The sequence below is a fragment of the Acomys minous genome (assembly GCF_964271855.1).
Source record: "Acomys minous genome assembly, chromosome: 5".
Classification (NCBI taxonomy): domain Eukaryota; kingdom Metazoa; phylum Chordata; class Mammalia; order Rodentia; family Muridae; genus Acomys; species Acomys minous.
Genome location: NC_140494.1, coordinates 103,962,585 through 103,983,053, shown reverse-complemented (window position 1 = coordinate 103,983,053; position 20,469 = coordinate 103,962,585). Strand labels below are relative to the sequence as shown.

Genomic DNA, 20,469 nt, shown 5'->3' with positions numbered 1-20,469 from the left:
TTTAATGTGTTATGTACTTAGGAGTTAAATAATTAATCATAACTGGATAGGCTTTTTACATATTTGATTAGAATCTATTAGAACTGTCTCCTGTTCAGTGGAATTTGTTTTGTCTGTGTATTTTTATTTTATTTTTAAGTGCATGCCATCATTAGCCTTAAAAGAGGCTTCCTTGTTTGTCCTTTGTGGAAGGAAGTTACGATAGGTTTTTGAGATTGCGTAACTGTGTTGCTGTGAGTTAGAGAATAGTCTTCAGGCAGCGGCAGTGGTGTTGTTGATCTCAGGACTCCGGTGGCAGAGGCAGAGGAACTGCAACTTTGAATACAGCCTGAGGTCGAGGACTACACAGAGAAACCCTGTCTCAGAAAACAAAAACAAACGCCAAATAAAAGGGAAAAAGAAAGAAAAGGAAAAGAAATCGTCTTCCGGAGCTGTAGTGACTGTATTATAGTAGTCTTCCGGAGCTGTAGTGACTGTATTATAGTAGTGTTCAGGCGCTGTAATGACTGTATTATAGTAGTGTTCAGGCGCTGTAGTGACTGTATTATAGTAGTGTTCAGGAGCTGTAGAGACTGTATTATAGTAGTCTTCAGGAGCTGTAGTGACTGTATTATAGTAGTCTTCAGGAGCTGTAGTGACTATATTATAGTAGTCTTCAGGAGCTGTAGAGACTATATTATAGTAGTGTTCAGGAGCTGTAGTGACTGTATTGTAGTAGTGTTCAGGAGCTGTAGAGACTGTATTATAGTAGTCTTCAGGAGCTGTAGTGACTATATTATAGTAGTCTTCAGGAGCTGTAGAGACTGTATTATAGTAGTCTTCAGGAGCTGTAGTGACTGTATTATAGTAGTCTTCAGGAGCTGTAGAGACTGTATTATAGTAGTCTTCAGGAGCTGTAGTGACTGTATTATAGTAGTGTTCAGGAGCTGCAGTGACTGTATTATAGTAGTCTTCAGGCGCTGCAGTGACTGTATTATAGTAGTGTTCAGGAGCTGCAGTGACTGTATTATAGTAGTGTTCAGGAGCTGTAGAGACTGTATTATAGTAGTGTTCAGGAGCTGTAGTGACTGTATTATAGTAGTGTTCAGGAGCTGTAGTGACTGTATTATAGTAGTCTTCAGGAGCTGTAGTGACTGTATTATAGTAGTGTTCAGGAGCTGTAGTGACTGTATTATAGTAGTGTTCAGGAGCTGTAGTGACTGTATTATAGTAGTGTTCAGGAGCTGTAGTGACTGTATTATAGTAGTCTTCAGGAGCTGTAGTGACTGTATTATAGTAGTGTTCAGGAGCTGTAGTGACTGTATTATAGTAGTGTTCAGGAGCTGTAGTGACTGTATTATAGTAGTGTTCAGGAGCTGTAGTGACTGTATTATAGTAGTGTTCAGGAGCTGTAGTGACTGTATTATAGTAGTGTTCAGGAGCTGTAGAGACTGTATTATAGTAGTGTTCAGGAGCTGTAGAGACTGTATTATAGTAGTGTTCAGGAGCTGTAGTGACTGTATTATAGTAGTGTTCAGGAGCTGTAATGACTGTATTATAGTAGTGTTCAGGCGCTGTAGTGACTGTATTATAGTAGTGTTCAGGAGCTGTAGAGACTGTATTATAGTAGTCTTCAGGAGCTGTAGTGACTGTATTATAGTAGTCTTCAGGAGCTGTAGTGACTATATTATAGTAGTCTTCAGGAGCTGTAGAGACTATATTATAGTAGTGTTCAGGAGCTGTAGTGACTGTATTGTAGTAGTGTTCAGGAGCTGTAGAGACTGTATTATAGTAGTCTTCAGGAGCTGTAGTGACTGTATTATAGTAGTCTTCAGGAGCTGTAGAGACTGTATTATAGTAGTCTTCAGGAGCTGTAGTGACTGTATTATAGTAGTCTTCAGGAGCTGTAGAGACTGTATTATAGTAGTCTTCAGGAGCTGTAGTGACTGTATTATAGTAGTGTTCAGGAGCTGCAGTGACTGTATTATAGTAGTCTTCAGGCGCTGTAGTGACTGTATTATAGTAGTGTTCAGGAGCTGTAGTGACTGTATTATAGTAGTGTTCAGGAGCTGTAGAGACTGTATTATAGTAGTGTTCAGGAACTGTAGTGACTGTATTATAGTAGTGTTCAGGAGCTGTAGTGACTGTATTATAGTAGTCTTCAGGAGCTGTAGTGACTGTATTATAGTAGTGTTCAGGAGCTGTAGTGACTGTATTATAGTAGTCTTCAGGAGCTGTAGTGACTGTATTATAGTAGTGTTCAGGAGCTGTAGTGACTGTATTATAGTAGTCTTCAGGAGCTGTAGTGACTGTATTATAGTAGTGTTCAGGAGCTGTAGTGACTGTATTATAGTAGTGTTCAGGAGCTGTAGTGACTGTATTATAGTAGTGTTCAGGAGCTGTAGTGACTGTATTATAGTAGTCTTCAGGAGCTGTAGTGACTGTATTATAGTAGTGTTCAGGAGCTGTAGTGACTGTATTATAGTAGTGTTCAGGAGCTGTAGTGACTGTATTATAGTAGTGTTCAGGAGCTGTAGTGACTGTATTATAGTAGTGTTCAGGAGCTGTAGTGACTGTATTATAGTAGTGTTCAGGAGCTGTAGAGACTGTATTATAGTAGTGTTCAGGAGCTGTAGTAACTGGTATTGTAGGCTAATAGGTTCTCAGCTGCAGACACGACCTGGTCTTTAAGAGACGACCATAGTGGATGAGACGTAGGTGTGTAGTGGATATAAACATATTTTTGTTTTGATCCTAAGTGTGGGATGAGGAACAGACTTGTGAGAGAACAGGTGATGTTTATCTACTAGAAGACGAACCACCTCGTGCGGGGGCTTTGTTTTGCCAGCTGAAACACATCTTAGTGCAGACTCTAGAGGAGATACATATATGGGCCCCAAACAGGAGGCGGGGCTTTGGGGGTCTTGGTATTGTTTGGCTGTTCGTCACTCCACATCGAGACGCTCCTAGGGAACCACTCGGGAGAACACTTTGGGCTGCTGCTCTGGGCTCCGGCTGCTGTTTCAGTTCCAGCAGCAACTTTGGTTGAATTGCTGGTCTGCTGAAATCCTGCCAACTACGCCAGAGGAATCGCTCCAAGGAACTGGGTATAAAAAATGTCTACTTCTGTTCCCATAAACCTCCTTTCTCTCCTATCTAGGGTAGGTGGGTTGGAAAAGAGGTGTAAGAATTAAAGAACCCCAAATAAAGTAGGTTTCGAGAAGGTCGAAGCCTACAGGTAGGTATATGGAAATTGCTATCTTTCTGACTTTTCTGAAAATTGTTTCAAAATTAATAGGCCTTTACAAATGAGCAAGACCTAGCTATAGTAGATGAGTGTGTTACGCTCTCTGCGTCTGCCCCCTGAGGAAGTGTCGTTCGAATGGTGGAAGGAAGACAGTTACTGCAGAGCAGGGCATGACAGCGCCATGAAAAGTCTGAACAAGATGTTATAGTTTGCTCAGAAGCAGAGAATAGATAGTAAATATAGACGGGTGACTTTTCTTTTCCTTACTACCCAAGGGAGGTGGGGTTTGAGAATGTGGAAAAACAGGCAAGATTTCCATAACTAGTTATTGGAAGGGAAAATATGTGCCGTAGCAGAGATTCCCCAGCTCCGGGATCACACAGATACTTCCTTACAAGCTTGTGGAAGGACTGGGGTGTACCTCAGTGGTAGGGCATTTTCATGCACAAGGCTACAGGTTAGCTCTCTAGCACTAAAAAAAAAAGTTGGCCACAAAGAGATGCACGTGTTACTGCTGTGCTGTCACCATGAAAGCATGGGGCCTAGAAAGTAGAGTGTTGGGGGAGCATGGAGTATTGATTAGGATGGAGAAGTAGGAAAGGGACATGAGTACCTTTTGTGGGCTTTTGGCCAGAATTGCATGTGGAAGGAATAAAGAGATTGAATCTGTATTTTAAGATGCATTTGGGAGCCAAAGAGATGGCTCAGTAGTTAAGAACACTTGTTGCTCTTGGAGAGGTCCTAAATTCAACTCCCATAATCCACATGTCTGCTAACAACTATCTGTAACTCCGGTTCCGAGCGATCCTGCTTCTTCTCCTGGCATCCTCAGGCACTTCATGCACTTGGTGCACATACATGCATTCAGGCAAAACCTTCCTACCTATAAAAATAAAAAAAATAATTCTGCTGGAGCACTGATTCAGTTCTGGAGGACTTCCAGCATACACATTAGAAGTATAAAGTATGCAGGGATTGTTAGAGACTTATGTGGGCTGCTACCTTCTCTCCTTGGTAAATTAAGTTAGTGTTTCCTCTGGCTACTAATTGTTACCATGTAGAAGGGGTGGGATTGTCACACACATTGGACCATGAGGATGGTATTATATATACTCTTTGTTTTCTTTTGTTTTTCCAGACAGGGTTTCTCTGTGTAATCCTGGCTGTCTTGGAACTCATTCTGCAGACCAGGCTGGTCTTGGACTCAGAGATATCTACCTGCCTCTGCTGGCATGAAAGTCATGTACTACCATGCCCAGCTAGTATTATATAAACTTAATGGGGGAGGGAATCATACATATTTTTAGATATGTTGATTGAAAAGTCCTTTCATGATTTATATTCATGTGTATTTCTCTGTGTGTATGGTTTGGAATATGCTTTTGCTGTATAACTCATACTGGCTGCTTTTCAAGTAGAGATCCTCCTGTTTGAGCAAGTGATGGGGTATAACAGATGTGTGCCATGACTCCAGGCTCTCTCTCTTAAAAGAACAATTTTAGTAGATACAAGTTAAACGGTGCTTCATTGACTTCCTGTTGAAAGAAGTTCCGTAGTATCTATTTTTAAAGTTGGTTACTGTGTGCTGAGTGGAGGCTGCTGCTCTTGAGTTATGACTGTCTTCTCATTATGTTCGTAACTGAGCATTCTTGAGTGACACTAGTGTTGTATATAAAGGTTTTGAATTTAACCAGTCTAATAACTACAGTTACCACTTGAAATAGTACCAGTACATGAAGTTCTAACAGGCTCTGGACACTTCACTTTTAAATACCATTACCTAAGTGGGTATCCAGCCCATATTCTTAAAGTAGCTTTATATCTAAAATTATGTTTAAAATATTGCAGATTTCCCACAGTATTTTATTAATGAAAGCTTCTAATTATAAAGGCTTTTACATTTTTTATATTTATTTATTTTGCGTTTGGGGGCATATGCTTGCCACAACCTACCATGTGTGTGTGTGGGGGAGGAGTTGGGGTGGTAGTCAGAGGACAGCTTTTGGAAGTCAGGTTTCTCCATTGTGTGACATTATGTTTGGCATCAAGTACCTTATCTGCCGAGTCATCTTTCTGGCCCCAATTAGACAGATTTTTGTTTTTTATTAGAGGGTGTTTTTCTTCTATCTTAAAAAAAAAGATTTATTTATTTTTATGTTTATGAGTATTTTACTAGCAGGCATGTCTCCAGTCCCCATGGAGGCCAGAAGAGGTTGTTAGATCCCCTGGAGTTGGGGTTATAGATGATTGATAGCTACCATATTATAGATGATGGGAAATGCAAGAGCAGCAAGTACAAGAGTACTTGTACTGAATACCACTGATTCTTTGTCTGGTTCTTTGTCTATTTGTGTGTTTTTGAGGGTCTTGCTATGTAACCCTTCCTAGCCTCAGCCTTCTAAGTACTGGGATTCAAGCATGTACCTGGCAGGTTACGTAAATTTGAAAGAATTTTACAGCCACTATAGAATGAGCTATACTTGACGAAATTACTATATTTATTTGTTTGGTTTTATATGTTTACTTATTTATTAGTTACTTACAGATAGGGTCTCACTATGTAGCTGTGACTAGACGGTTGTGGACCAGGCTGTCCTTGAACTCAAAGATCTACCTGCCTTTGCGTCCTGAGTGTTGGGTTTAAAAGCACACAACTGGCTAAATTACTGCTTTTTAAATTAATTAACTGTGGTTTTTCAAGACAGGGTTTCTCTGTGTAGCCTTAGCTGTCCCAGACTCACTTTGTAGACCATGCTGGCCTTGAACCACAGAGATCCACCTGCCTGTCTTCCTGAGTGCTGAAATTATAGATGTGTGCCACCATGTCCAGCTTTAATTGAATTTTTTAAAACTACATTTTATTTATTTATTTATGTCATATGTGTCTGTATGTGCTTGCTAGTGCCATGATGTGTGAGTGTAGGTCAGGGGACAATTTTCTGGAGTTGATCCTCTCTTGTATGTGGGTCCCAGGGATTGAACTCAGGTCATCAGGCGTGAAGGCAAGTGCCTTCCTTCACCTGCTGAGGCAGCTTGCCAGTCCAAACTGCTGCTTTTAAAATAAAAGCTTTTCTTTCTTTTTTTTTTTTCTGACCAAAACATTTAATTAACAAAAAATATTACAATAGCTGATAAAATAATAATAATAATAACAACAATAAAAAGAAATCAGAAGTGGGAATCAGGGTAAAAAAAAAATACAGAGGCTTAAGTTCCTAAGAGACCAGCACCCCTGCTGAGCTGGACTTAGCCCCAGCCCCTTCTGAGTTTTCCTTGGCTGCTGGCTTCTCATCTTCCCCCATAAGATGAGTGTTGTGCTTTTCCCGGAATTCGTTGAGTTCTTCCCCCTTTGCCTGAGGCTGCTGTGACAGTGCCTCAGTGAGCTTCTCTATCTGTTCCTTGTTACCCTCCAAGGCAGGCAGCACCTGTTTGACAGTCCTCTCTACCAGCACACCTCCAACCATGCCCCAGCACTTGCCGGTTTCATCCACTTCCTTCAGAATGTCGATCACTAGGCTGTGCTCATTCAGTCCCATCTCCAGCTCAGCTGCTTTGACTGCCAAGCCCCTCTGTTCCTGCTGAAGGCGATTAAAGCCAGCAATTATCTGTTCTGCCAACACCGCCCCATTGCCCCTTCCCCTTGCCGCTCCCACTGCTCTTGCCCACCTGACCGCCGCTGTCTGTCGTTTTCGCCACCTGCAAGCTTTCCAGCCTGCACACTTCCCAGCTTTGCTTTTCTTTAAAAATAATTTAATCTCGGGCTGGAGAGATGGCTCAGTGGTTAAGAGAGCCACCTGTTCTTCCAAAGGTCCTGAGTTCAATTTCTGGCAGCCACATGGTGGCTCACAACCATCTGTAATGTGATCTGATGTCCACTTCTGGCCTACAGTTGTACATGCAAGTAGATACTATATCATAATTATAAATCAATAAATCCTTTTTAAAAAATAACCTCACTGGGCATGATGTTAATCTTGGGAAGCAGAGGAAGGTGGATTGCTGTAAGTTTGAGGCCAGCCTGATTCTACAAAGCGAGTCCAGGACAGCCAAAGCTACACAGAGAAATCCTGTCTCAAAAAAAAAAACAAACAAAACCTTTTAAATTTTGAACCACTTTCAGATGAGTCTAATTTGAAACGATTAGGGTGTTTTGTTTTGTTTCTTTAGTGTCTTATTTCTTTAGAAATTGTAAAATTACCGGGCAAGGTGATGCATGCCTTTAATCCCAGCACTTGGGAGGCAGAGGCAGGCAGATCTCTGTGAGTTCGAGGCCAGCCTGGTCTACGAAGTGAGTCTGGAACAGCCAGGGTTACACAGATAAACCCTGTCTTAGGAGAAGGGAGAGAGGGAGAGGAAGAAAGAGGAGAGAAAAAAATCAATTGTAAAATTAATTTATTTTTTTATTTTAATTTTGTTTTACAATTTTTTTGGAGACAGAGTTTCTTTGTGTAACAGAGCCATGGTTGTCTTGGACTGGTTTTGTAGACCAGACAGGCCTTGAACTCACTGAGATCCACCTGCCTCTCCCTCCTGGGTGCTGGGATTAAAGGCGTTCGCCATCACTATCAGCCAAGAAATTGTAAAACTCTTAGAGCATGCTACTTCTTAGGTTCTCGGGGTTAGCAAATCCCTAATGTGGATAACAGTGCTTTAGTTTAGCAGATTAAATCTTCTAGTCTCAGGTAGATAAATAAGACATTAGTTCATTTACATTGTTGACAGGCAAAAAGAATATGTACTTTTACAAATAGTAAATATTTTAAATCTTTTGTGTCTGTGTGTGATGCACGTGTGTATGTATGTACTACTGTTGGCATAGAGGCCTTCCACTTGGTGGATACTAGGTCTCCGTTGTTGGCTACTGCTGGTCTGGAACCTCTGGGGATTCTCATGTCTCCGTCTTCCGTCTTGCCTTAGGAATAGAGGAGCACTGAGATTACACATCAGTACGGCTGTGCTCAGCTTTTTGTGGGTTCTGGGGTTTGAATCTCAGGCTCTTACTTACTCTTATGTAGAACGTGCTTTATCTTCTGTGTGGCTCCCCAGTCCCACATCATTTCTTGCTGAGGCTTCTAGTCCTGAGACATATAGGCATAAGCACTGGTGATCTTGTGTTTGCTCTTGAGTCTTAGGCAATTAAACTGCTCAAGGTCAGATTTCTTTCCCACTTGCAACACAAATGGAATAGCATAAATCCACACCTTTAAATAGATGGGACTATTTGTGCTTCCTCTGATCGCATCTAATGTCAGTCCCACTGCGGTTAAATAACTGCCCAGGGACACTGCATGTTAATAGGACAGGAAGTACATTTTGACCCTGGTCTTCTTGACTGTTACTATAAATGTAATGGAGCATTCTTGTCCGTTGGAAATTTATCACTATCAAAGAAGTCTCACAGCTGTAACCCTGACTCTCCATGACTCTCTGTGCTCACTGCTTAGAGGTCATCCATTACTTTCTGTGGAGGATCTTTGGCTCTTACTCTCTCAGCCATCTTTGCTTCTAGAAATTTACAGCGTTCTGGGGTGGATGAGGCATTTCCACTAACGAGAGTGAGTTACTGCTCATCTTCTTTGAAGGGGGCAGGCCTCTGCCTGGTGGGCCTTGAATTCAGATATCCGCCTGCCTCTGCCTGTTCACTATGTATTTATATTTCTTTTTGGAGGGGGATAGTTCAGGTCAAGAGTTTCTCTGTGTAGCCCTGGCTGTCTTGGAGCTCTCTATAGGCCAGGCTGGCCTCAAACTCAGAGATCCACTTGCCACTGCCTCCCAAGTGCTGGGATTAAAGGCGTGCACCACCATGTCAGCCCAACACAGATGCTTTTTCTTTCATTGTGGCCTTCTCTGAGGAATGCCTACTCTTAGCACTCTCTACCCTATTCCCTTTAGACAGACTTCTTACTGGCCTGAGTGAGGTTGGTGGCCAGCAAACTTCCTGTCTCTGTTCTTCCCACAACACTAGTGTTAGTGCTGTGTACCAGTTTGTACAGTTTTTTACATGAGGTCTGGGGATTTGAACTCAGGCTCTCATGCTTGCAAGACAAGCTCTCTTGTCCTTTCATGTTCAAAGATAAAGCAGGAACTATAATTACCCATTTAATCTCTTATTGTACTTTTATATTATTAGCAATGTTCCTTATTAGATGAAATTATACATAGTATAATTGTTACTTCACACCTAAGGTAGGCAGGATAGAAGTAATCTTGGCTTTTTTGTTTTTTTGAAAAATGTTTTTATTTATTTTTAATTTGTTTTAGATCTGTAAGAGACAGATCTTGTCTCTGCCTCTCTAGTGCTGAGACAGATTAATTTTGACTTTTTAAAGAAGACTGAAGCTGATGTGGTTAGGTCTGTTAAGCACAGCATTTGGGAGGTGAAACATGAGAGTGGCTGTGGTGATGGTGATGTGGGTGATGGTGCATGCCTTTAATCCCAGGCAGAGGCAGGTGGATCTCTGTGAGTTTAAGGACAGCTAGTCTGTGTAGTGAGTTCCAGGGTAGCCAGGGCTATGTAGAAGACACTGTCTCAAACAAAAGAGAACAAAAGGCCAGTTTGTACTTAGTGAATACCTGGCCAGCCAAGTAAGACCTTGTCTCAGAACCAACACCCTCCCCTGCAAAAAAAAAACACAAAACTAATGCTGGGCTGGGCATGTAGTCCAGCAGCAGGATGCTCCCTCTGCAGACACAAGGCCCTGGCTTTGATCCCCAGCACTGAAAAAACGAAACTGATTCTGCACGTAGACGCAGCAGTTGATCATGGGGAAGTTGTGAGAAGGGAAGAGAGGGGGAAGCTGAAGGCTTTAAAGTCAGGTTGTAGTTCCATAGATGTGGGTGGTGAGAGCTAAGGAAGTACAGAGTGACCTTCCTCTAATACTGTACTTCTTGCAGCTGCTGGGAGTTTGCAACAAGAAGTTCCGTCTTCAGCATGTTGCAAAAGATGGAGTGCTTGTGTTTCCTGTTGGTCTTTGAAGGTCACGGCAGTGTGGGCACTGACGGCTGCTGCTGAGACGCTGACAAGCACTGCCTATCTAGCCATCGCACGTCATCAGCCTGTTTCTGTTAGAGTCTTCTAGTAAGACTGCAGCCCAAAGCCTAAAAGTGTTACTGGGCAAAATTCCAAATCAGATCTCTTAGAAAACTCTGACCTATGGGTTTTTAGAGGCTCACTGTTCCCTCGTGAGAAGTCTGATTGTGATGCACATGTGTGGTTTTAAGAACTGTCTGCTGGCTTTGGAGAGAGAGGGTCTGCATCTTTGAGTAGCAAAATGTGTTAAATTGATTTTCAGTAACTATTTTAGTCTGCACTTTGAACTCGTCTTAGATAGCTGGTGCCATTACATCCTTGTGGTCGATAGCTTTCCATTTTTGTCGCTTACTTAATAGATTTATAAAAGCTTTCTGTCCATTATTATTTTGGTATGTATATTTGTTTCTGACTCTATCCAGTACTATAGCTGGTAGATTTTTAGTGGAAAAATAATTTGGAGAGCAGAAGATACTAGCATGATAAGTCCTATGTTTCCTCAGGTTCAGCTTACAGGTACCATATAGAGAGCCCTTTACAACCACCTTTGTTGAACAGCCTACACATAATTTTTAAAAAGCAAAATAAAAATGATGCTGGGCCTCGTAGCATGTGTCTTTTATCCCAGCAATCTGGAGGCAGAGGCAGGTGGCTCTCTGAGCCCAGCCTGATCTACAGAGCAAGTTCCAGTATCTGCAGGGCTACACAGAGAGAAAATGTCTTTTAAGGATGCTTTTTATAGGATATCAGTAACTAATCATGGTTTGAGATTTTGTAATCAGTCAAGTTATATAACAAGAATATAGACTTGAGTGCGTAAATAAAAAATCATTACGACAAGGCAAATGTCAAATTGTAGTTGGATTGGTATTTAATAGTATCTAAAACATCTAGATCCTGTTATGTGTAATGCTGACATTAAAGATAACAAGGACAGTCTGATCAAATTAGGGGCATCACCTGTGTTACATTGGTACCACGAGACATCTTTATAATCACTCCACTAAGTAGAGGTCACTAGGACAAAGTTAATTGTTAAGCAAACAGTGGTAGTATATGCATATATTTGTTTTAGATGTTAACATTTCATTTTTGGTAAAAAGAAATAGTAGCTTAATACAATTAGAAAATTAAGTACAATTTTCACAAATTGGTTTAATGAATATATTTGTTAGGTCTGGATATTTAAAGTTATTATTGTTAACATTTTTGTCTTGGATTAATTACCTAATAAGTTTTTTTTTTTTTAATCTAAAGTAGGTTTCTGCCCAGCATATCGACACTGCCTTTCTATTGTGATTGTGTGACTATGGCTGTGCATGTTTCTGCGTTGCTTGATGCAGCCTCTTACCTGGCACCCTAAGGCATATCTGTCCCTGTTAGCCTAAGGTCAAACTGTTGACTGTGTGTGGCTGCTTCTTTTCTATATGATGTTTATTTGAAGGAGAGAGATGGGAGACACTAGATTTTCATCTTTCATTTGTCGCTAGAACAAAATAATTCTGAAGCCTTCCCTGCTTTACATAAAGAACTGTAGCTGATGTAAAAAATGTATTCCTTCCTTTCCTAGTTTGAAGTATTTTTGAGTATTATTGACCAGAAATTATAAATTTATTTTCATGTTCATATTATTTATGTTACTTTGTATAGTGAATTCAGTGCACTTAAAATATCAGTAATTTATGTCTTAATTATTGTACTTTGATCATTTGTAGGCGAAACCTAACCAAACTATCCCTGATCTTCAGCCACATGCTGGCAGAACTGAAAGGCATCTTTCCAAGCGGACTCTTCCAAGGAGACACTTTTCGGATAACTAAAGCAGATGCTGCAGAATTTTGGAGAAAAGCTTTTGGGGAAAAGTAAGTCTCTAAATGATGAATCTTAACTATGAAAAGCTAAAGCTTATATTAGAAGATACTTGTTTAGAATTTTAAATTTTGAAATATATAAAACACAATGGGTCAGCAAGATGGCTCAGCAGGAAAGTGCTTACTGCACAAACCTGAGGATCCGAGCTTGATCCCTGGAACCTGTGTAAAGATGGAGAGAACTGATTCTACAAAGTTCGTCTGCTATTTACATCTGCACCATGGCACTTGTACTCTGCACTCATACAAACACACACCACCAACAGCAGTATAACAATAATAGTTTTGAAAATTCTTTTATTATTATTATTATTTGTTGTTGTTGTTTTTCAAGACAGAGCTTTTCTGTGTAACAGCCCTGGCTGTCACAGAATTCCCTTTGTAGACCAGGCTGGCCTTGAACTCACAGAGATAGCCTGCTTCTGTTTCCAAGTGCTAGGATTAAAGGCGTGCACCACCACTTCCAGCCAATTAAAAAAAAAAAAAGCCAGGAATGATGGTGCATAGCTATAATCCCAGCACTTGGGACATGAAGTAGAAAGATGAGAACTAACTACCCTGGGCAGTATGAGATGCCCCCCCCCCAAAAAAAAGCAAAATAAATAAAGATATTTAAAGCATAGTAAAACTGCCAGATAGTAGTGGTGTACACCTTTAATTCCAGCACTTGGGAGGCAGAGGCAGTCTACAGAGTGAGTTCCAGGAGAGCCAGGGCTTACAGGGAGACCCTGTCTCGACAAAACCATAGAAACAAAAAAACATGGACAATCTTTGGGAAAATGTGCATGTGTTTACTTCATTTTGAGGCAGGCTGTAGTACGTCCCACAGTACACCCTTTTGTCTGCACATCTTTCCTTGCAAATGTTCATCACAATGAGTCATTGGTCTGCTTCAGGCCTCTGGTTTCTGCTACACTAGCAACACTGGGCCCTCACTGGGATCCCCGTAGGCTATCCCACTGTTGCCCTTGGTCGTGGAGACCCTGCAGCTTTGGATCTGTAGGGTCAGCCCCTTCACGTGCTCTGTCAGTTCCTGGATGGGATAGATGTTGGGGTGGGGGGTGGGATAGATGTTGGGGTGGGCCATCTCAAAGCCCTGGATCTGGGCCTGGGTGGTGGGAGAGTTGCTCAGCCTGTTAGGTCACCCAGGGCCACAGCTCTCCTGAGAGTTTCAGCTCTCATAACCTCAGTGGCAGTACCAGCTGGGACTTGACCATGACCTCAGGTGGCGTGGCAGGCTACTCACACCAGGCTATTCCTCTCTACCCTCACGTCTCCAGCTCTGCCTCTTTTCTTGGTGCTCAAACCATTCTGCTTCTTTTTCTCTTCTGTCTCTCCACCACATACTTGTATATTGTACTGGCTCCACCTGCAGGTGGACCTTTGGGTGTTTTCCTGCTTTCTCCAATATTTAAATAAAACTGCAATTTAGATGAAGTCCACGTTCTTTCCTTGTATAATCTTCCTTTTCTCTCCCTGTCTATTCTGTTAATGGGGATTTATATTAAAATTTATTGGTTTAAAATTTTTGAACTGCATATATATGGATGTATTTGTACATATGTGTTCAGTGACCACACAGTCCAGAGAGGGTGTAAGGTCTCCTGGAGCTAGAGTTGAGGTGGTGGGTGTGAGTTGCTGGATGTGCGTGCTGTGAATTGAATTCGGTCTTACTGAAGAGTAGTGCCTGATGCTAATGCTGAGCCACCTCTTCAGGCCACATCGCAAATTATTTGCTTTTGCAAACAGTATCATAAGTATTTTCATAAGCTAGAATTTCTCCATAATTACATAGCTAAGAATGTTATTGGTAAGTCTTGGAGTTTGACTTTTTCCCCTCTATAAAGTATTACCTAATTGCTTTTCAAATTGGTTTGTATGAATTTGCTTTTTTTTTTTTTCTCCTGATACTTGCTCTGTAGACCAAGCTGACCACGAACTTAGAGATTCGCCTGTCTCTGCCTCCCAAGTGCTGGTAAGAGTTCCAGGATTGGTTCAGTATGGGATGTGCCTAGAATGATCCAGGCCCTGGGTTCAGTCCCTAGCAGTGGGGGGGCGGGGGCTATTACTTAAAAAAAAAAAGTTAATGCTCAGCCAAGCATGGGAATTAACACCTATAATTTCAGCACTTGGAAAGCAGAGGCAGGACGTTTGAGGCCAGACAGTATTACAAAAGTCTTGGACAACCCCCTCCCCGAAAAAACAAGCAAAAACCCCAATAAACAAAAAACCACTAATATTTGAGCTAGAATTACAGAGATTATACTTCCTGTCTGATATGCATAAGGCTTTGATTCGATTCCCAGCACCACACAAATAATAATAAAATTATACTGCATAATGTTATAGTACATAAAATGTGGACTGATGGTGGTTTTCAAAGCTTAGTTCAAAGCCAGGATAGATGACGTAAATCTTTAGTCCCAGCACTCGGGAGACAGAGGCTGGTGGAGTTCTATGAGTTCTAGGCCATCTTGGGCTAAATAGTGAGAACCTCCCTTCTCGTAAGAAAAATGTGGTGTAGTAGTCTGCACCTCTCCTCTCAGCATGGTAATTCAAGGCTGACCAGGGTCTCCATGGTAAAACTGTTAAAATAAGGCACGAACTCATCTATCTTCTGTGCTTCTAGAGTAGAACAAATGCTGTAGAAAGGCGAGAAACAGATCAGTATGTGACATTTTTGGCCAGAGGATTGTAGAAAACCATCTCTCTTACTCATTAGGAAGTTAATAAGCAATCCTTTATTTCCTTTAATAATAGTGTGTGTCTATAGTTCCTACAGTTACCTGTTCTCGCATTGTGTCTTCTCTCGCCCCATCCCACCCAGGACCATAGTCCCTTGGAAGAGCTTTCGACAGGCCCTTCATGAAGTGCATCCCATCAGTTCTGGGCTGGAGGCCATGGCTCTGAAGTCCACTATTGATCTGACCTGCAATGATTATATTTCTGTTTTTGAATTTGATATCTTTACACGGCTGTTTCAGGTAGGATTCTAAAGTCATTGACCAACCTGGTGCTATTTTTCTGAAGAGTAAGCTCTTTAAAGATAAAATATATATAAGCTGAGCATGGTGGCTTGCAGTTATAGTCCTACCACTTCTGTTGTTGAGGCAGGAGAATTGCTGAGCTGAAGGCCAGCCTGGGCTACAGAGTGGAAGGCAAGCTAACAGCACCTGCTGTTCTCTCAGAGGCTCCTGGTTCAGTTCCCATGGTGACGTGTTATCCATAACTCTAGTTCTTGGTAATGTAATGCCCTGTTCTGACCTGGGCATTACACATGTGTGTAGTGCGTAACATAGTTATAAGCCAAATACTCCTCCTACACATTAAAAGAAATATAATCTAAACATTTTATTGTTTCAAAAAGGTATAAGCAAAGAAAAGATTAAAATTAACACACACACACACACACACACACACACACTATTATAAATAGCTGGACATGATGGCACTTTTCCTGTAATAGCAGCACATGGGAAGTCCAAGGCTAGCCTGAGCCCTGAGTAAGTTCCAAGCTGAGCCAATACAAGCCACCTCAAGCACAATGAACTTTTGAAATGGCTATAATCTTTCTTCTTCTTGTGTTACCTTTTTTGTGTTGTTCTTTAATATTCTTCTACCATATATTACATTCCAGCTGAAGTTTCCCCTCCCTTCCTAATCCCCTCCCTTGTTCTTAATAAACTTTCTACTTCTGCCACTACTTACCCACCCCAAAGGGCTAATCTTTGTCCACTGAACTCCTGATTTGTTTCTACCTCCAAAGTGTTGGGATTACAGTATGTACCACCATACCTGACTTCCCATCCCATTTTAGATTGTTAATCCTAAAATGCTTTGGTACTTCAATGTGTATGTGCATGTGCCAGCTTGAATAAACATTCATTAAGAGTTTTAATAATTGTACATAGAGATCCTATTCTGTTTTTCTGGTTTTTGTCATTGTTTGACCTTAATATTGGTTAGAGCTGCTGGTTTGTGTGTGTGTGTGTGTTCTCCCTATACAAAGCAGCTGTATTCTTAGCTCTTAAAAGTTTCTCTTCATCCCAAATATATGTCTTCCCATAGAATGACAGCAGAGAATTTGTGACAAACCAAATTTACAACTGAGGGTTGAAGGTTTTTCTTTTGTTCTTCATGTTTCTAAGACTTATTGTATGTCTGAGCCAAGTGTTCTGTGATTGATCTTTTATTTCTTTAGCCCTGGTCCTCTTTGCTTAGAAACTGGAACAGCCTTGCTGTGACTCACCCTGGTTACATGGCTTTCCTGACATATGATGAGGTAAAAGCACGTCTGCAGAAGTTCATCCACAAGCCTGGCAGGTCAGTGCCTTGAAGCAAAGAGGTTTGTTCTCCTGAATTTCATTCTCTCATGACTTCTCTTAGAGTTGAAGGGACATCTTTTTTTTTTTTTTTTAAATTGGTTCTCTAGTGGCCCAGATTTAGAGATAGGATTGACGTCTGTCAGGAAAGTTGACTTCATCAGATCTTGTGATTTAGTAAATGTTTTTAAGCCAGTTTAGAATGGGGTTTATTCTGGGTGCTTAGAGTCCTAGTACGCAGGTGCTTGGAAGACTGAGGCAGGCGATTTGAGACCAGCCTGAAACAGATCACAGACGCTGCTTCCAGAAGCTAGAGCAGGGAGGGTCAGGTGGCTCTGGAGTCATAGGCAAGTTGATTGGTTTTTTTAAGTGGAGATGGAACCCAAGCCTGCAGGCATACTAAGTATTCATCCCCCTCTAAGCTGTGCCTAGACCGTTGAAAAAGTTACTTTAAATTCCCTTCAAGTTAGCGTACAAAGAAACAAATTTTGTGATTACATCTTAGGCATACTTTTGTTTTATTCATATTCATCCTTGCCTCCTAAGGAAGTTATTCTTAATGGTCCTTTTGGATTTTGTCCATCTCATACCAGCACACACACTGAAACTTGTGCTAATCTTCGTTCTCAGTTACATCTTCCGCCTGAGCTGTACTCGTTTGGGTCAGTGGGCTATTGGGTACGTGACTGCTGATGGGAACATTCTGCAGACAATCCCACACAATAAGCCACTCTTCCAAGCGCTGATTGATGGCTTCAGGGAAGGCTTGTGAGTATCACTGCTTTCTTTCTGTCTTTTCTGAGAGTCTAGGAACTGGGGGGCTTCGGTACCTCTTCATTAATGGCTTCTATCGCTTATTTTCTCTGCAGTTTAAAATCTTAGGAATGTGTTAACGTGCCACCTTGCTTTGGCCTGGAGGTTGAAGCAGCTTCTCTCTTTTTTGGGACTTTCGAAGTATGAGATTGGCTTTCTTTGTTGGTTTAGTTATCACCACAAATAAACTTTAACTCTTTTTCCAAATCACTTAGTTTTAAAGCCAAATTAGAGTTAAGAACTATGCAAGGATCAGAACATGCTTTGGCTGTTTATTTTACTAGTCAGTGTGTAAGTGACTAGATGTTCCATTGACAGCAGACCGTCAACCTAGTTGTAGTCTGGTTTAGCAGTTTTTCTTCAGGTCTTGGACTTTGGTGATGTGTGCTAATATTTATGGCTAAGTTCTCACTCTTCAATTACCACTCCTTTGGGAATTCAAATTCATTTTCTGTCAGTAAACTGAAAATACTGTTGAGTGGGTATCAGAAAACCAGCTGTGTTCTAAAGTGACTAGGAAGATTCATTTTCCATTGTGTATCATCTCTGTATTAGCACTGGGACAAGAAGAGTGCTGCTCCTAGTGTTGGAATAGTCTCATAGAAGCCACTGAGAGATGATCGCAATGGCTTAGCACTATCTCTTCAGCTCCTTGTTACTTATTTTTTTAAATGTGGTAGATGTCATTTGTCTGTTTTAGCTTGCACTGATAAATTGGCCTAATTGAAGCCCCAAGGATGATTCATCTCTTTATAGCTATTTGTTTCCTGATGGACGAAATCAAAATCCTGACCTGACAGGTTTATGTGAACCAACTCCGCAAGATCATATTAAAGTAACCCAGGTGAGTTTGGTTTTATAACTCTAAATGCTGGAGCCAAGCTTTTAAACCATTGGTGTGTGTGTGTGTGTGTGTGTGTGTGTGTGTGTGTGTGTGTGTGTGTGTGTGTGTGTGTGTGTGTTGTCTGTTGCATGTGCATGTGGAGGCTCGAGGCCAACATTGGGTGTTTTTTAGTCACTTTTCATCCTGCTCTTTTAAAATAGGGCCTCTTATTGCACCTGGAGCCGACTGGCTAGCTTGGATGGCTGGTCATGAGCCCTGGGATCCCTTTGTCTCTGTCCCCTAATGATAGTGTTACAGATGTGAATCACTACAGCTGGCTCTTAAGTGGGCTCTGGGGATCTGAACTCAGGTCCCCATGCTTCTACAGCAGTTTTTCTACTGTCTGCCGTGCCTTCAGCACCTATTGTGACATTTCTATTTGAGTAAATTGACAGTCTTTTGGTTTCCTGTTGCTAGCATTTAATGTCACTCGTTCAACATGTTATCTCTCAACTTTTTTTCACCAAAGGAACAATATGAATTATACTGTGAGATGGGCTCCACATTTCAACTATGTAAAATATGTGCTGAGAATGATAAGGATGTGAAGATTGAGCCCTGTGGACACCTCATGTGCACATCCTGCCTTACGTCATGGCAGGTATGGATATCTAAACTCTGTACTTTTTTCTGTGTGTTCATTCTGAGACTCAGGTATTATATGTACTTTATATATAGAAAGGATTGGGTAAGTCTAATCTTTTAAATCCCTTTCCCTTCATACTTGATTGCTTTCTGCCCATTTGGTTTTTTAAGGTAGGCCCTCATTTAACCATGGTTGGCCTTTAAATCAGTTTTGGAAGAAGAGCTCAAATTCCTGTACCTTCTACACTGACCTCCCAAATGTTGGCATTACAGGGATGAGCTACACTGCCTGGCTTCCTCCGTTTCTCTCTCTCTTTCTGGGCCCTGAGGAATGACTCCAGGGCATGCTAAGCGCACACATTACCTCTGAGCTGCATCCTTCATTGATTCTACTTTTGTCTCTAGGGACTGTATTTTCTAGTAGATAAACATGTTCGGCACTTTCAGACGTATCTATTGTACTGTCATCTGCTTCTTTGCAGGAATCGGAAGGTCAGGGCTGTCCTTTTTGCCGATGTGAAATCAAAGGTACTGAACCCATTGTGGTGGATCCATTTGACCCCAGAGGCAGTGGCAGTCTATTAAGGCAAGGAGCAGAAGGTGCTCCTTCCCCAAACTACGATGACGACGATGATGAACGAGCTGATGATTCTCTCTTCATGATGAAGGAGTTGGCAGGTGCCAAAGTAAGGCTGGAATTTGGGGGCATTGGAGATACAGCTTGGTGTTTAGAGTGATGTGTTGGTCAGCATAAAATACTGACTGAAAGCAAGTTGGGGTAGGTTTATAACTTGAAGTTCATATTCATCATCCAAAGTCAAGGTAGTACTACCTGGAGCAGGAATAGGTCAGATGCAGAGAGGCCTTACTGGCTTGCTGAGCCATACATGTGTATGCAGGGCTTTCTCTATGGAGCTGTGGCTATCCTGGAACTAGCTATATGGACAAGACTGGCCTCAAAGCCCCAGAGAGATCTGCCTGTCTTTATTCTCTGGAGTGCTGAGATTAAAGATGTACACTCACCTACCCACAAAGGGCTGGGCCCTTCCAAATCAACCGCCAACCAGTCATTCATTCAAGCAATCAAGAAAATGCTCTACAGGCTTGCCTATCGGCTGGTTTTATGGAAGCATTTTCTCAGTTGAGGTTTCCTAGTTGACAGAAACAAACACACAAATCAGCATAAATGATTATCTAGCATCTGTGAGACCCTAAATATGACCCGAGACCCTAAATATGACCCTTACCCCTACAAATAAGTTCATTTCTTTTTGGTCATATCCATAGGAAAAACTGAATGGCTCACTGCACACATGCATACTCACTGTTTTTTCTGAGGGTAGAAACTCAGAGGACTTTTATGGAATGCAACTTTAAAGTTTTTAATAAAGACTAACAAATTGTGCATTATACAGATACTTGGGTCACTGTAGACTGTTGTGTGGGACCAGCAATCTCAGACAAGACTCTCAGGGACCTAATAGCATGCTTTTTCTTTTTCTATTTTTTAAAACTTTGTGTATGAGTGTTTTACCTGTAGGTATATCTGTAACACGTGTATGCCTGGTGCCCATGGGCATCAGAAAAGGACATTAAATTCCCCAGAAGTAGAGTTGTGGATGGTTGTTAGCTGCCATGTGTGTGCTGGGAATTGAATCTGAGCCTCTGCAAAACCAGATGCTCTTAACCACTGAGCCAGCTCTCTACCTCCCTAGTAGCTTTCGTCAGGAAGACAATGT

The 20,469-nt window shown here is 41.5% G+C and overlaps 2 protein-coding genes across 4 annotated transcripts in view; one reads left to right on the top strand and one right to left on the bottom strand.

Annotated features, from left to right (window-relative positions):
* CBL (Cbl proto-oncogene) overlaps positions 1–20,469 on the top strand; it is an 84,105-nt gene that overhangs the window by 43,433 nt on the left and 20,203 nt on the right. For 2 of the 3 annotated variants that reach the window (XM_084783597.1, XM_084783598.1), the window contains exons 3-9: positions 11,972–12,118; positions 14,955–15,111; positions 16,329–16,450; positions 17,080–17,217; positions 18,019–18,106; positions 18,615–18,746; positions 19,213–19,416. In XM_084783597.1, the coding sequence (XP_084639723.1) occupies positions 11,972–12,118; positions 14,955–15,111; positions 16,329–16,450; positions 17,080–17,217; positions 18,019–18,106; positions 18,615–18,746; positions 19,213–19,416 (988 nt within the window). Of the gene's footprint in view, positions 1–2,591; positions 3,087–11,971; positions 12,119–14,954; positions 15,112–16,328; positions 16,451–17,079; positions 17,218–18,018; positions 18,107–18,614; positions 18,747–19,212; positions 19,417–20,469 lie in introns of those variants that run through there. The other variant, XM_084783599.1, reaches the window with a different exon arrangement.
* On the bottom strand, positions 6,296–6,990 carry LOC311598521 (prefoldin subunit 2-like). The gene has a single exon (XM_084783617.1). The coding sequence runs from the start codon at positions 6,760–6,762 to the stop codon at positions 6,442–6,444; it is 321 nt and encodes a 106-aa protein (XP_084639743.1). The 5' UTR covers positions 6,763–6,990; the 3' UTR covers positions 6,296–6,441.

Coding starts and splice junctions, on each gene's coding strand:
- LOC311598521 (XM_084783617.1), bottom strand. CDS start 6,762: ATGGGACTGAATGAGCACAGCCTAGTGATCGACATTCTGAAGGAAGTG.